Source organism: Triticum urartu, chromosome 7A (assembly GCF_056163025.1).
Source record: "Triticum urartu cultivar PI428250 chromosome 7A, HENAU_Tu73, whole genome shotgun sequence".
NCBI lineage: Eukaryota > Viridiplantae > Streptophyta > Magnoliopsida > Poales > Poaceae > Triticum > Triticum urartu.
The window spans coordinates 7607455-7621352 of NC_141879.1; the positions used below are offsets into that span (position 1 = coordinate 7607455).

Here is a 13898-nt window from a genome sequence, read left to right on the forward strand (position 1 = left end):
CGGAGAGGAGGCGGGCGGAGCGGGGCCGGGCGAAGGACGGACCGGAGGCGGGGGTGGTCGGAAAGGAGGCGGACGGGGTGCGAAGGCGGCCGAAGAGGAGGCGGACGGGGTCGGGGCGGAGGCGGCCGGAGAGGAGGCGGACGGGGTCGGGGCGGGGCGGAGGCGGCCGGAGAGGAGGCGGACGGGGTGCGGAGGTGGCCGGAGAGGAGGCGGACGGGGTCAGGGCGGGCGAGGGCAGGCGGGGAGCGGACGGGGCGGTGCGGCGGCAGGCGGCGGCCCAGGCGGGGTATAATCTGCGGCGGGGGTCTGGATCTACGGCAGGGCGGCGTCAGAGAGCTGCGGCGGGGCGGCGGCCGAGCGGGGAGTTGCGGCGGGGCGGCGGCAGGCGGTTGTGAGGCGGAAGGGGAATGAACTGGCGGTTGTGCGTTTGGGGGGCGGCCGCGGTTTTGGACCCGTTGCATCTCCTAATGTAAATTTGCATTACAAAATTTTCAATTTTACATCACTGAAAGGCCGCGGTTCAATTTTTTTTACATATAGATCATTTGTTGGAGCAGTGTTTTTTGCCCAAACGATTTAAAAGTTAGATATTTTTACATTTAAACCATCTATTGAAGATGCTCTTACGCAGGGGCGGAGACAGGGGGGTGCTGAGACGCAAGCAGGTGTGGCAGTAGAAGCTCACGGCCATGGCGGAAGCGGACATGGCGTGGGCTTCCAGTGCTCCCTGGCTCCATATCCCAATATCATCGGCCGAGAGGGGTTTTGTTATGCTCGGTTTAGTCACCGTTGTTTTCTAGTGTCTTTCCTTTTGATGTCTTTCCTTTCTTTTCCCTCTTTTTTAAAACATTATTATTTTAAAAAATGGTGAATATTTGGGATCGTGAATAATTCTTACAATTGAAGAAAATAATAGTTCATAAATATATTACGAATTCATGGACATTTTTCGAATTATTGAATATGAATCGGAAGATTTGTGAGCTGTTCAATGAGTGTGAGTAGTTTTGCACGTTTCACGGTTGACCAACGCATTCAGGGCGTTGCAGATATTTCACAATACTTCTGATATTCTAAAAGGGTAAACAATAGTAAACTTCTGCTTCTGGAAATCTATAGCCACAGCTGGTTCTCAGGAATCCAAGCCACAACTGATTCTTAGGAATCTGTAGCTCAAACAAATGGGATCTAAAGGGGCTACCAGATCCAAAAGACTCATCGTTAGAAACTCCTCAGGCTGCAGACATGACGGATACTTACCGTTGCCATCATTCCGAATTTCAACTTTTGTACTCCAAGAAAAGAATTACTAACATACTCGTTTTGAATAAAGTAGCCCTAAAATCAGACTTACCATTGCCATCATTCCACATTTAAGCCCAAGAAAAGAAGAAACACAAATTTTGAAGAAATGATCAACGGCCAAATAGCAGATTTCCTTCACAAAGAAATCAAATCATTTCCGAGGTGAGAAACAATAACTTACGTCAAATGCAGGTGTCAACTTGCCCAACACGGGCCTGAATCGACAAAGAACTCCTCACTGGGCAAATCCTGAGCACGAACCGCAGGGCACAAGCCTTTGTACAATTAACCAACACATGCAAGACATCATCACCTTCATTACCAAAAATAATGCAAAATAATTGAACTTTCAACCACAAGAGATCAACAAAATATTGGAAATGTGGTACGTAGAGCTTCTCGGTACATGGATCACTGGCTGCTATGATTGAGCTCTGCAAAATCACATGGAGAAGTTAATCACAGCAAAATTAATCTTTGCCTTCATGACCACAAAACATTGCAAATAAATTGAACTTTCAAAAAACAAAAGAAGAGCAAAAATATTGCAAATGCCGTGAGTAGAGCTTCTACCACAAAACATTGCAAATAACTTGAACTTTCAAAAAACAAAAGAACAGCAAAAATATTGCAAATGCCATGGGTAGAGCTTCTAGGTACATGGATCGCTATCTGCTAGGACAAGCCCTATGTATGTTCTGTAGAATCATATAGAGAAATTAATCACAACAAAATGGTATCTCCAAGGCTATTACCACAACTGCAACAGCAACCCAGCACAAAACAAAGAATGTTGACTGCACACTAATACATACAAGAAACAGAGGCTCGGGCAAACAGAACAGAACCCGTCACGCGCAAAACTTAGCCAAAGGGCGAGGCGACAGGGCCAGCGCCGGCGAGGGCGTCGGACCGCTTGATGCTGCCCATGCCGCAGATGACGCAGCCTGGGGCTGAGAGGGCCGAGAACTTGGCGCCGCAGAGGTCGCAAACATCATGGCCGATGGTGGAGAGGCGGCTGAGGGTGACGGCACAGAACTGCGAGGGGTCCTCGAACGGGTCGATGGACTTGTTGGTCAGCCCCCGCTGGACGCACATGTCGATGAGGCTCTTGAGCTCATCCTGTTTGGTCGGCGGCGCCTTGGAGTAGAGCAGGTCCAGCATCTGCTTGGCATAGGCGAAATTCTGGACCTCCATGTTGCGCTTGATGGCGGTCCGGATGCAGTTGATCCGGTGCTTGGCCTGGATGGGCAGGGACGCCAGATGCCGAGACAGCCTGCCCATCTCCTCCTTGGCGCTCAGCGTGCCAGCTCCCTGGACTCTTTGCAGCCGAGCGATTTCCTGCACGCACAGAAGTCATTTCACGCAAAAAATAAGCAGCAGAGAGCAACCTGAACTTTGATGACAGATAAAAATGATTATTACCTGTAGCAATGAAACGGCGATCTTGTACTGCGCACAAATAGTAGCCTGCGCTTTGATGTCGGCTTCACGTGATTGGTCCTTGGCGAGGGCCAAGAATGCTTCATCCAAACAATTTAGTGCATCCGTGAGCTGATTCTGCTCAAGATGTGCAAGACCCATCCTGTAGCATTCTGCAGCAGGAGCGCCACGGGGTACCTGTAATCACGGATACGGGTGTCAGCTGAAGCTATGCCAAGTCCATCAGATAAAGTGTCTAACAAAAGGTAGAGTAGAGTAGAGTAGAGTAGAGTAGAGTACCTGGCCAGGACGCACGGCTTTAGGCGCTGGGGGCTGAGCAGCTTGCTTTGCCGCTCCTGGACCCTCGAGAGCACTGAGATCAATTGGTTGCGAAGGAGTAGGAGCAGCAGGTTGAAAGCCCTGTGGCTGTGAAGGAAGAGCCTGGCTCTGTGGAGGTACACCACCATCAGGTAGGCCAATTGGGTTCATAGGAATGCCTTGCTGCTGAGGGAACTGGCCTTGTTGCTGAGGGAACTGGCCTTGCTGTGGCCCCTGTGGCGGCACCCCACCATCTGGAAGACCAACATTGCCCATCATGTTTTGAGTAGGTACCGGTCTGCCGACGTTCATCCCAGACTCAGGATTGGCCATTCTTTGCAGGATTGCTCCTGGAGGAGGCAGTCGATTCGCAAGTTGCTGTGATGGAACGGTGTTCTGGAAGAAGTCCTCAGGAATAGGTCCAGCTGTCACTCCCAGGCCTCCGATTACAGGACCCGTGCCGCCAGTCGGCGCTTGTGGTGGCGCCACCAAAGTATTTGTTCCAAAGAAATCGACTGCGCCACTCGGCATTGCTGGAGCAGCAGATGGTGCTGGGCCTGCTGGCTGACTGAATTCTTGTGGTGTTCCAGACGACCTTGTCCTACTGATCGGAGGAGCCATCAAACCTAGCTGTTTCGTGGCCTCTTTCAGTTTGTTAACATCAACAGCAGGTGCAGCGGGCTTATCACGTATCCTGATTTGTATCCTTTTAGTCTTTGACGTTGACTCGTCCTCATCACTGCTTCCAGCATCAACAACACCATACAGAGTCTTTTTAAACTCCTCCGCTGCTTTGGCCTGTTCATCTGCAGAAGCAATTTGAACCCCTAGCTGCCTGGCCAGACTATCACCAACTGAATCACCAGCAGCATTTGCTTTGTTTTTCAGTGCCAATTCAGAAGATGCCGGTTGCCCATTCTCACTACTGGCCGCCGCCATAGCTTTAACCAAGCTCTTTTCGCTTACTTCCACTACGTTACCCCGGCCCTTCATCACACCCAAGTAAACACCGATATGATCTGCAATAACAGATGGGATGGCAGCATCAGTTGTTCTCATGTAGGGCATCACCTCTCCTGCAAGCTCCCACTGAGGAATACTCTTCATGCTGGTAGGTGTTTTGATCTCCCAGTTCCCTCCTGCCCATTCCGGGCCTTTAGGCACCATACTTTCAGCAGCAAAATTGGCAAAGACACCTTGCGTCCATCCAGTTGAACGAACTCTCAGTATTCTTTCTAGATAACGTCTCAGCTCAGGATCTGTACCAGATTCCTCCAACTTTTGTGCAAGGCGTCGCAGGGCACTAGGGTTCAGGTGACATATAAACAGATCCAGCATGCTTTCATGATCTGCAATAGCCTCAAATGTTTCTTTCGCACTGTCAAACTGACCATACCTGCAAAGGAATGCATCAACTATTTACGCTCTGAATCATGTAGACTGTTACACTGAGGAAATTGGGAATAAGGAAAATAAGAACAGTCCTTACAAAACATAAATTTATCTAATGGTATTTAAGGAGCAAGAAGGCAATCGTTAAGATTATGTTAATTAGCACAGGGCATACACAACAAGTGATTGTTATGTACTCCCTCTGTCCCATAATATAAGCAAGTTTTTGACACTAGTGTAGTGTCAAAAACGCTCTTATATTATGGGACGGAGGGAGTAAAATATTATCTCCGCTAAAAAAATATAAACATTATCCAAACACAACAGATCACCCATTATCCAAATATAAAACAGGTTATGGCTAGCTAGTTTTGCGATTGGGCCAGCATGCACACTAGTCAGAACTTTTCAAGCAAAATTAACTAGTATGGATTCTGTCTGGACTCTGGAGTAGCAATGTGGAAGCCAAGCCAAGGATATCTATGAAGTTCCATATTCAAGATGATGTCTAGTGTCTCTAAGCGATTTCAGTATTTGTTTAGGATAAACTGTTACTCTGGGTAATAGAACATCACAGGATCAATTCAGCCATGTTTTCAGGGAGGTTGACACCTATTCTGAAAGTTCAATGTCTCTAGAGTGTGTCTGGAGCCCAAAAAAGATTTGCATTTGGTTGGTGTAGAAGTAATGACATCTTGTGATACAGGGAAAAAATAAAACAGTATTTGCAATTTAGTCATATGAGTGGAGAGGATATCTTTTTTGAAGATCAAAGTTAGAGATGATAGCTGACCGTACTTAATGCATGCGTAGCCCAACTCTCGGAAACGCTGGAACAGATGAGAAGTGGGAGGGCACTGAGGATAATCTCTGGAACGCAGAAACTCGTCTTTCAAAATCGATAAAGCAGCAGAGAACCGGAGAGCTTTGATGGCGTAATTGCAGCGCATGATCTACCACAAGTTGCAATGAAGTATTAGATCAACGAGAGAACAATGAAGGAAACAAAAGATGGTGAAGGTTAAGCTCACTTGTGTAAACTGAGGTCCTGCTTGAGATAATGATACAGCAAGGTCTCCACAGACAGGGGGTCCCTTAGATAATATGTCCAGGGACTTCGGAGTAACACGCAGACTATCAAACCTGCAGTGAATGAGAGAACATAAATGGGTAAATCATGGACATCCAGTTAAATACAAAAAATATGCAAAAATTACTCTGATCAGAAGTTTAAAACATAAACAAACAACCAAATGACAGTGCATGATTACTAAATGCTACAACACAAGTAACTCACTTGTGTACTGAAAAATGAGTACAGCAGCCAAGCAAAAAAAATAATTACCTCGATGTTATTTGGTATAGCACTTCTGAAAGATCGATTTTTTGTGTAAAGTGTTGCTGCATGGTAGCAAAACCAATAAGAAGAGGTTCAAGAAGACCAACTAGACAGCTTCTTATTTCCACACCCTTTTTCTGTCTTGGATTTATATCTGTTGGATTCACAAGCAGCAGACGGTCGTTCAAGGCACCAAGCAACACTGCATGCATAAAGATGCATATGGTTAAGTCCAGCACAAACTCATAGGACTAACAAGAAAACAATAGCACGGAGCATGGTAACAAACTGAGAACATAACACAAATGCTAGGTTGATTATTTAAATGAAAAAAAAAGTAACTTATGTCATCATAACAAAAAAGAAGTCTGGGAGTAACTGTTACCAGAACGAGGGAAGCTAGTGGAAAGGATTGATCGAACTTTGTTGTCCCATCCAAGCATACTTATTGCAGTTGCACTTGAGAAGATGAGCGCTGGTCCAACCCACAACATTGACCGATAGTATGCAGTAGTTAAGTGCTCAACAAAACATGATTAACAGTTTAGGGCAAGACAAGACATAAGCTATCCAAATTTGAGTAACAACATAAAGAGCGAGAGTATCGGAAAACTAGAATGATTAAAGGATATTGATGGGAGACCACGATCATATTTGGTTGAGCTGCTTGAAAGTATATCAAGATCAGCAGAGGCGATTAGTACCCTTTGGTTTGTCAATATTCCGGCAACAGGACCTCTCAAAGTTGTCTGCCAGTGGACCTGCATATTAGATAAATTTCATTAAGAGTACGCACGTCAAACGCAGTCAAGTAACTGCATGCCCATAATGCTGGTGGTGACACTGAATGCTTGTTTTAGACAAGTTTCAAAAGGGTACTAATCAAAGGATGTCCATAATGCCCATAGTAGATTAATATTTTAGACATGAATCAATGCATCATTTGAATATCAGTTACGCCAAACTACTCGAGGGAACCCATCCAAGAACATCTTTAGAAAATGTATCATAATTTTGTGAACCCCATCACCAAGAACGGTCACTAACTTCATTTTGGAAGACTGTTTACGGAACCCTAGGAGTGAATCAATACAAATAAAGCACCTGAAGAACAGTTTCGTTTGGCTTTAACTTGATAAACTTCTTCCCATCAGTTTTTGTGGTAATAGATAGCCCATTGTCTGTAGATAACCTATAACCAGTCAGGAGCTTCGCCAGTCCAATATGTTTTCCCGAGATCACATACAACAAGGATGATTCTGCAAGGAGCAATGCGTTAGTCAGCAATAGTTCACCTGAGTCCACTAACATTAATATCTCAAATAGGTCACCCCTAATAACATATCGTTCTTTTTTGTTGAAAGGAGAGAGGCAAGACGGCAGGACAACGTACCTTGTGGAGATGAAAATATGCGATCGACCTCGGATTCAAAAGTAAACTGCATAGGACCTTGCTTTTGTGTTGGATTAGCAGTAGGATTCTCAGCAAATGTGTTTTCTTCTTCTTCGAGCACGGCAGCATTATTTTCAAGAGCTTCCTTCGTGGCTATTGGTTTGAGATTATAAAGATTCAGGCTAGTTCTGTCTTCCTCCAGAATAGCATATTGATTATCATCCGGCCCCAAAAAAGTAGCATCTCGACCTAAGAAAGGGCAACACATACCAGGGGTCAGCTAATCATGTAGAAATGTCCTACGGTGGCAATTAGATACAATATGTCACAAAATGGAAAACCTTTTATTGAACTTCCTTTGCTGTTTACTGTCTGCAAATCAGTCTGCTCCCAGTAAAGAACAACTTCATGCACCACTCCACTTGGACCACTTAATTCAAACACAACTAGAAACATATGCTGCTTTGGGCTATATGAAATATACTTGGGGTGGCATTCCATATTTGAGGGAATCTGGGAATAGGGTGCATGGGAATTATAAAAAAGAGAACGAACAAAATAAACAAGAAAAAGTTGCACCATTGTGCAATAAATACCGTTGAGTAAAGCTTCTTATAGAGATTATCGGCTCCAGATGATAGGTTATGGGCCATCAGGTTAAATCCATCCAAGTAGAAAGCTCTAACTGGATACTGAACCACACGGTTCTCCTGGTTGAAGAAGTTCAACTCCAGATGGAATGGCTGCAGTTACAAAACTAGCAAACTGGTTAGAGAGTAAAATAGTTTAAGTAAGCAAAAACGTTGAATGTTATAGCAGTCACCTGACAAACAGGAATATCTCGCAAAAGGTTGCTAGGATCTGAAATAGTAACAAGGGGTAAACGAGAGATTGGACCACTTTTAGCATGTCCCTCCATGAAATGCTGCAAAAAATTGTTTGCAAGAGAATTAAGAAGTTTGTAACAACATACAAGCACAAGTATTGGTTGACCAGCAGAATTAACCAACAGTAAGGGCTAAAATTGATAAGATATAGAGTATATTAACAAAAGGCTGAGATCGGAAGCTTTGCTGATGAAAGCATGCAAACTTTTTTGAGGTTGCAGCATGACAGAACCAACATAGGTTAAGAACAACAATCTTTTGGGAATGAAGCTTTCAAAGAGGTTGTTGGTTTTTCTTGTGAAAAGAGTGTATTTTTTTTTCAGGTTCGATGGAACCTACATAGCTTCAGTACATGTAAGGACATAGCACAAGTTGAAAGCTACCAAAAGGAGGCACATACACTGTGAAGGAAAGCCTTCCTTGCAACATCTGAGATAGTTAGCTTGCTCTGGCTGACAAAAAGAAAGAAAAAGTAAACTCCAACCATTATAAATACTGTGTGCAACAAAGAAAGTATGGTGACATAGTAAATGGAAATACGAAATTCTACCCCTTCAAGTGCTGCTCTTGAAGCTGCGCCTGGAGTTGGTGCTCTGCTAAAATTCCGGATGAACCCAGGGCTAAAAGTTTCTCCTTTAAAACAGCAGCTGCAATACCACAACAAATTTTAGTGCATGAAGTGCTCAAAATTCTAACAGTATAGCAAATACAGCCTGACTTCATACAGTATTTTAACCCGTAGGATCCAACTAAAATGAAATAACGAGTTTTCAGCAATTTTAACCAAGGGGGTGATCTGAGAATATTAAATAAGGATAAATATAGCAAAATGAGAAGAAGAAAACATATCCATATGCTTACCAGTTGACCCCCTAGCCCCCTGTAGTACAGCAAAAAGCTGCCTCCTTCCTTCCCTTGTGTATGCAGCCTTGTTCTTTGCAGCTTCTGTCGCAGACATATCCTGCAAATCAATGACATTTTTTTTATGAAACTCATGGCAATGAATACTGCATTTATGGGGTTCAGAGTTAGTGTGGCCTAACTTGAAAAATCACTGCAGCCAAATTGAACTTTGGATGCACTGCCAAATTCTTTATTCGAGGCAAAGGGTACACTGCTTCACCACCTTGAAGAGTGAGTATCTTTGTGATGTCCATTGTTTCAATGGCTGCATAGTTAACGAAGAAAATGGTTACACAGCTCATTGTAGGAAGAAAAAAGAAAGATTACCAATCAGTAAGTAGCACAGTTCATGAACAACTGAGACTATTTTAACAACATATGAGAACAATAAAATGGCTTAAGTGCTATAACAGAGATGTACAGTCACCATCTCACCGAGATACAGCACTAACCATCCAACATGACAGTTAAAACCCAAAGCATAAGAAAATAACAGAAAAGTTCGAGCAAAGGCATAAACGGTAAGGAGGACAAAAACTAACCAGCACGCTCAAAGAAATGAGTTTCCATTGGTTGTCTATTGTTATTAATAATAACTCGTGTCTTCCATACTTGAAGACCCCCATCCTTCGAAATTGTCACGAGCAGCTTTAGTGTAGGAAGCCAGGAAACAGATGTGATTGGCTGGGAACCAGCCTGTGTACTGATAGAAAAAAGGCAACAATCAGATTATCACATTGCAGATAGATCAAAGAATAACTGAGAATGAACAGTACGTCTGGAAGCACTTTAACCAAGCAGAATAACATGCCATCCAAATAACAGAGAAGTGCATGGAGAGGGTTGACTTGGCTACAACATGTCACTATGCCTTTCCTAATGAAATCCAGGTCAAGGAACGCGAAGCATAATATTATAACTTATAATTGAACTTGCACAGGTAAGACTAGGTTCCTATAATCCCTCCCCAGACCCCACCTTGTGTGGGAGCTTCTATGCACTGGGTCTGTCCTTTTATAATTGAACTTGCACAGAAAGATACACTAATTAGATGTAAAATCAATTGTCCTCCAATGGGGTGACAGGATCCACTATAACTTCTGCGAAAAGACGCTAGCAGCATATAAATCCAAAGGAACCACTCTAATATGCATAAAAGCAGCCCTGTAAAAACTGTTCTAACTAAACTGGTGTTTTATGCAACTCAATGTTTGATCCCCAACCAACGATCAATATAACATTAATGCTGTCCATGCGATAAAAATTCAGTAGTACTGCATATTGCAAAAAAAAAATCACACAACAAAAGATTTCTCCCAATCTCAACAGTGTACAAGGTACAACACACTTACATCCCAATCATGTTTGGCCTCTCAGTTGATACATCCCATGCCAGGAGAGTGCCCCCTCTATCACCAATAAATACCCACTCTAAGGTCGGATGAAACCCAAAAGCACCAGCTCCCATGAGCTTAATTGTACTGTCAACCGGAACTGCCAGAAAATGGAAAAATTATGAAGCCTGCTGGTGGCTAAATGATAAAACATATGAAAACAAAGCAATGTATATTACGTTGTAACGTGTAGTGAACAGCATATGTCTGGACGTTGTATGCGCGTACCAAGCCTTCAGCATAAGCTACATACTGAAATTAAAAGTCTGTATGTCAAGATAGGAAAACAGAAAAGACACCAAAAAGATATGTAAAGGAATCACCAAAAAGAAGAAGTGAAGGAATGATTGACTTACGAACACAGGAAGGCGAGGATGGCAAGCCAGGTTGACAATGGGTTTTTTAAGATCAGTCTTTATTTTTGTTGGTGGCCTCCCACCTTCAACAGTCCCAACAACTATAATAAAAGAGAAAAGGGCGTTAAAGAACACATATAGGTGTTTATTTTAATGAAATGCAGAGCCCTTCAAGTGAAGAGAAAAACCTGTCACACTCATTCTTTTGTGAAAACCGAAGAAAACGATAGGTTCAAGAGGTGTCAACGCAAGATGAACTTCTGTGTCTATTGAAACGTGGTCTGTTTTTTTCTCAGGTGAGTGCAGCACAAGCGTCTGCTCGGTAGCGAAATCACATGATCTGATTGTAGCATCCTACAGAAGGAGATATGCATAGACAAGAAACAGTTGCATGAGATGTCAATATCATGTGAGATGAGAACTTACTAGAGAGCAATATTAATATCATGTGAGTTGAGAACTTACTAAAGCAATATTTTATCATTATGATGGCAGATGGATGATGAAAGATAAAAGACGTCTAGTGATAAACTTGAAGAATAGCAACTTTTCTGCCCACAGTATTGAAAACATAGGCAATTTCTGCTAGGTCTAGATTAGATGGTACAATATTATTCGTTGTTCTAAGTGGATGAAAAAACTTGTACCAAATAAATACTGGAGCATTGAAACAAACCTCAAGGATAGCAATGATAACATGGCTAGAGGTAGGGCTATATGCCATACGAACAACACGAGCTCCAAGGTCAACCAAAGCTATCTTGCTTCCAGTCAAAGCATCAAATTCTGCAAAGAGAAGAGAAAAACGAGACAGCTAATAAGAGCTCGATGCGCCACTTCCTTACAAGCCCTTAACGTCTTACACAAACTTCAACATAGTTATTGAGTAAACTGTACGTACGCAATGGACTCGTACTAGTCAAGTATAACCGACTGGATTGCCTCAAATATGATACCGGCATTAACTACCTGTACTCTAGCTATAGTACCTTCCAGAAATCCTATCCTAGTGAAAACACAGCAGCTATTACTCAGCAGAGAAGCATGGAAACATAGTACCTACAGCAGCTCCGCAGCATTTCAGGCCCAAGACAAGAGGTGTCCTGGGTGCCGAAAACGAGCTATGCGAGTGATCTGTGTGGACTAAGACTAACTAACTAGTCAGTTAGTAGAGGTCCATGGTACTCCCGGCGAGGCGAGAGCTGATCAATCTCACTTGCGGGCTGAGCTACTCAGATGACTGACAGTAACTACGCACGGTAAACTCAGGAGCCCAGAATTGGAGGTCCACACCCATTTGCACCGCCCCAGCTAGTCAAATTCGACTACTCCTGGCGAGAGCTGGCTGAACCGAATTTTCCACAGCGGTCAAGTGGTGGAACTAGCTAAGCTGCTCAGATCACCGAAGCTACACGGGGCGAAGGCATGATGAGGCTAGAATTCGAGCTCCCCGCCCATTCCCGCGACTGAGATCAGCAGCAGCGGAGCGGAGACCAGATCAGCAGGCAGGACCCGCCCGCCCAGCTAGCTCCGCCACGGCGGCAGAGGAAGGGGCGCGAGGAGAAGGGGGGGCGTACGTACCGACGACGTGGGTGCCGACGGCGACGGCGACGATGGCCTGGGAGGCGCGGAAGGCGGCGGCGTGCGGCTGCAGCGGGCGCGCGGGGGCGCCGGCCCCGCGGCGGCCGCCGGCGTGGCGGAGGTCCAAGTGCTGCACCGTCTCCCACTGCATCGCGCCGCGGATCTGATCTGGCCCGGCCGGGATGGATGGAGGCTCAGATCTCCCGGCGGTCGGTCGGTCGGTGGTGGGATTTGACCAAGCGATGCGACCTCCTCAACGAACCAACCAAGTGGTTCTCTTCTGTGTATGCCCGGTGGGCCCACAGGTCAGACACACACACTCCGAAGCCCCTCGTAATTTGGTGTATTTGCAGATTGCAGATGCAAATTATTTGGTGTATTTGCAGATTGCAAATGCAAATTATCTATCCCTACTAGTACTTGATGATTCCGGAAAAGAGGCACTACACCGTATAAAAATGGGTCTTTTTTTTCAATAACAGGGCCCATACTTCATTCATTAGATAATTATAAGCATCAATGCATAAGTTACACAAGGACCCACAAAGAAAAGAAAAATACAAGTCAGTCCTTACATCTTGCTAAGAGGACCCAGAACACACAACAAAAACGCAATCCAATCCTTTCTTTTACACGGTACCAGCCGGAGACCAAAGCCGCCATCGCCGGGGTGAACCACTTGGGGCGCGTTGCGCCATCTCCACCAAAACGGAAGAAACTACAACAAAAGTTCGACTGCCCTTTTAACGACAACGCGTTGGGAGGAATGAACGGAGCCATTGGGTCTTCATTCGACCAAAAGAAGCAGAGTGGAGGCTCAAGTCGGCAAGCTACTGAATAAGTGTGTCAAAGCTCTGCGCCTGATGATGAGCTCGAGGAGGGAGAAGATTGCAACTACAGCAAGACTAGAAGTAGATCTTAATTATCTCCTCTGCACCCCGTCTACCTTCACCATTAAGGCATGAAGAGAGCAGATGTGGCAAGAACTACACCTCCAGATCTGGGGATCCAACAGCCTTTATTCCCGCCAGAGGAGCACCACGAAGATGGAAACAAGCACCAGTAGTTGTCGGACGCGGCCCGTGAATGGCGACACTCCCCTAGCAACCGATATAGCGACATACGCCAACAAGGCAAGTCCTACCAAGCTAGTACTACTATGTACAGGAAGATCTCGAGCGCCTTTCCCTAGCCATTGTCGGCCGGCAGCGCCGTCGGATGAGGCATGGGATCGAAGCCCTTTTTTCTCTAGGGATGAATCTTCCACATGCAAAGATATGTCAATGAAACATGGCGAGCTCCGAAGAAAACAATGGTTGGTGACACCATAAGTCCATGCAAAAAAGCATGTTCTTGGATTAGTCATGATGAAATGCACTTAACACAATTTGTGCTCTCAATGTCACGCCATTGTCAATTGAAGGAACAACGCTGTGAAACATGACATGCAGGATATGAATCAAGTGCCAGTGGAACAACACTGCTTCTACAACACTCACAAAGAAAGAGAGAAAAGAAAACTTAATAGAACTTTGAGCTGTGCTTGGATTGGCGGATCTTCACACTATCTTTTCATGGAGTTATGAATCAAGTGGCATCAAATCTGTT

At 44.7% G+C, this 13898-nt stretch overlaps 1 protein-coding gene across 1 annotated transcript; it reads right to left on the minus strand.

Annotated features, from left to right (window-relative positions):
* Positions 1-1904: 1904 nt before the first annotated feature.
* Positions 1905-12546, minus strand: LOC125519817 (Transducin/WD40 repeat-like superfamily protein). Its single transcript, XM_048684586.2, has 24 exons — positions 12291-12546; positions 11386-11495; positions 10898-11063; positions 10710-10810; positions 10533-10605; positions 10312-10453; positions 9502-9662; positions 9100-9224; positions 8918-9017; positions 8607-8703; positions 8457-8508; positions 7993-8094; positions 7766-7912; positions 7511-7682; positions 7170-7418; positions 6881-7035; positions 6409-6537; positions 6162-6279; positions 5783-5978; positions 5469-5580; positions 5236-5390; positions 3028-4441; positions 2731-2925; positions 1905-2646 (listed from the first exon to the last, which is right to left on the minus strand). Exons 1-24 carry the CDS (start codon positions 12439-12441, stop codon positions 2170-2172), a joined length of 4899 nt encoding a protein of 1632 aa, XP_048540543.2. The 5' UTR covers positions 12442-12546; the 3' UTR covers positions 1905-2169.
* Positions 12547-13898: the final 1352 nt, after the last annotated feature.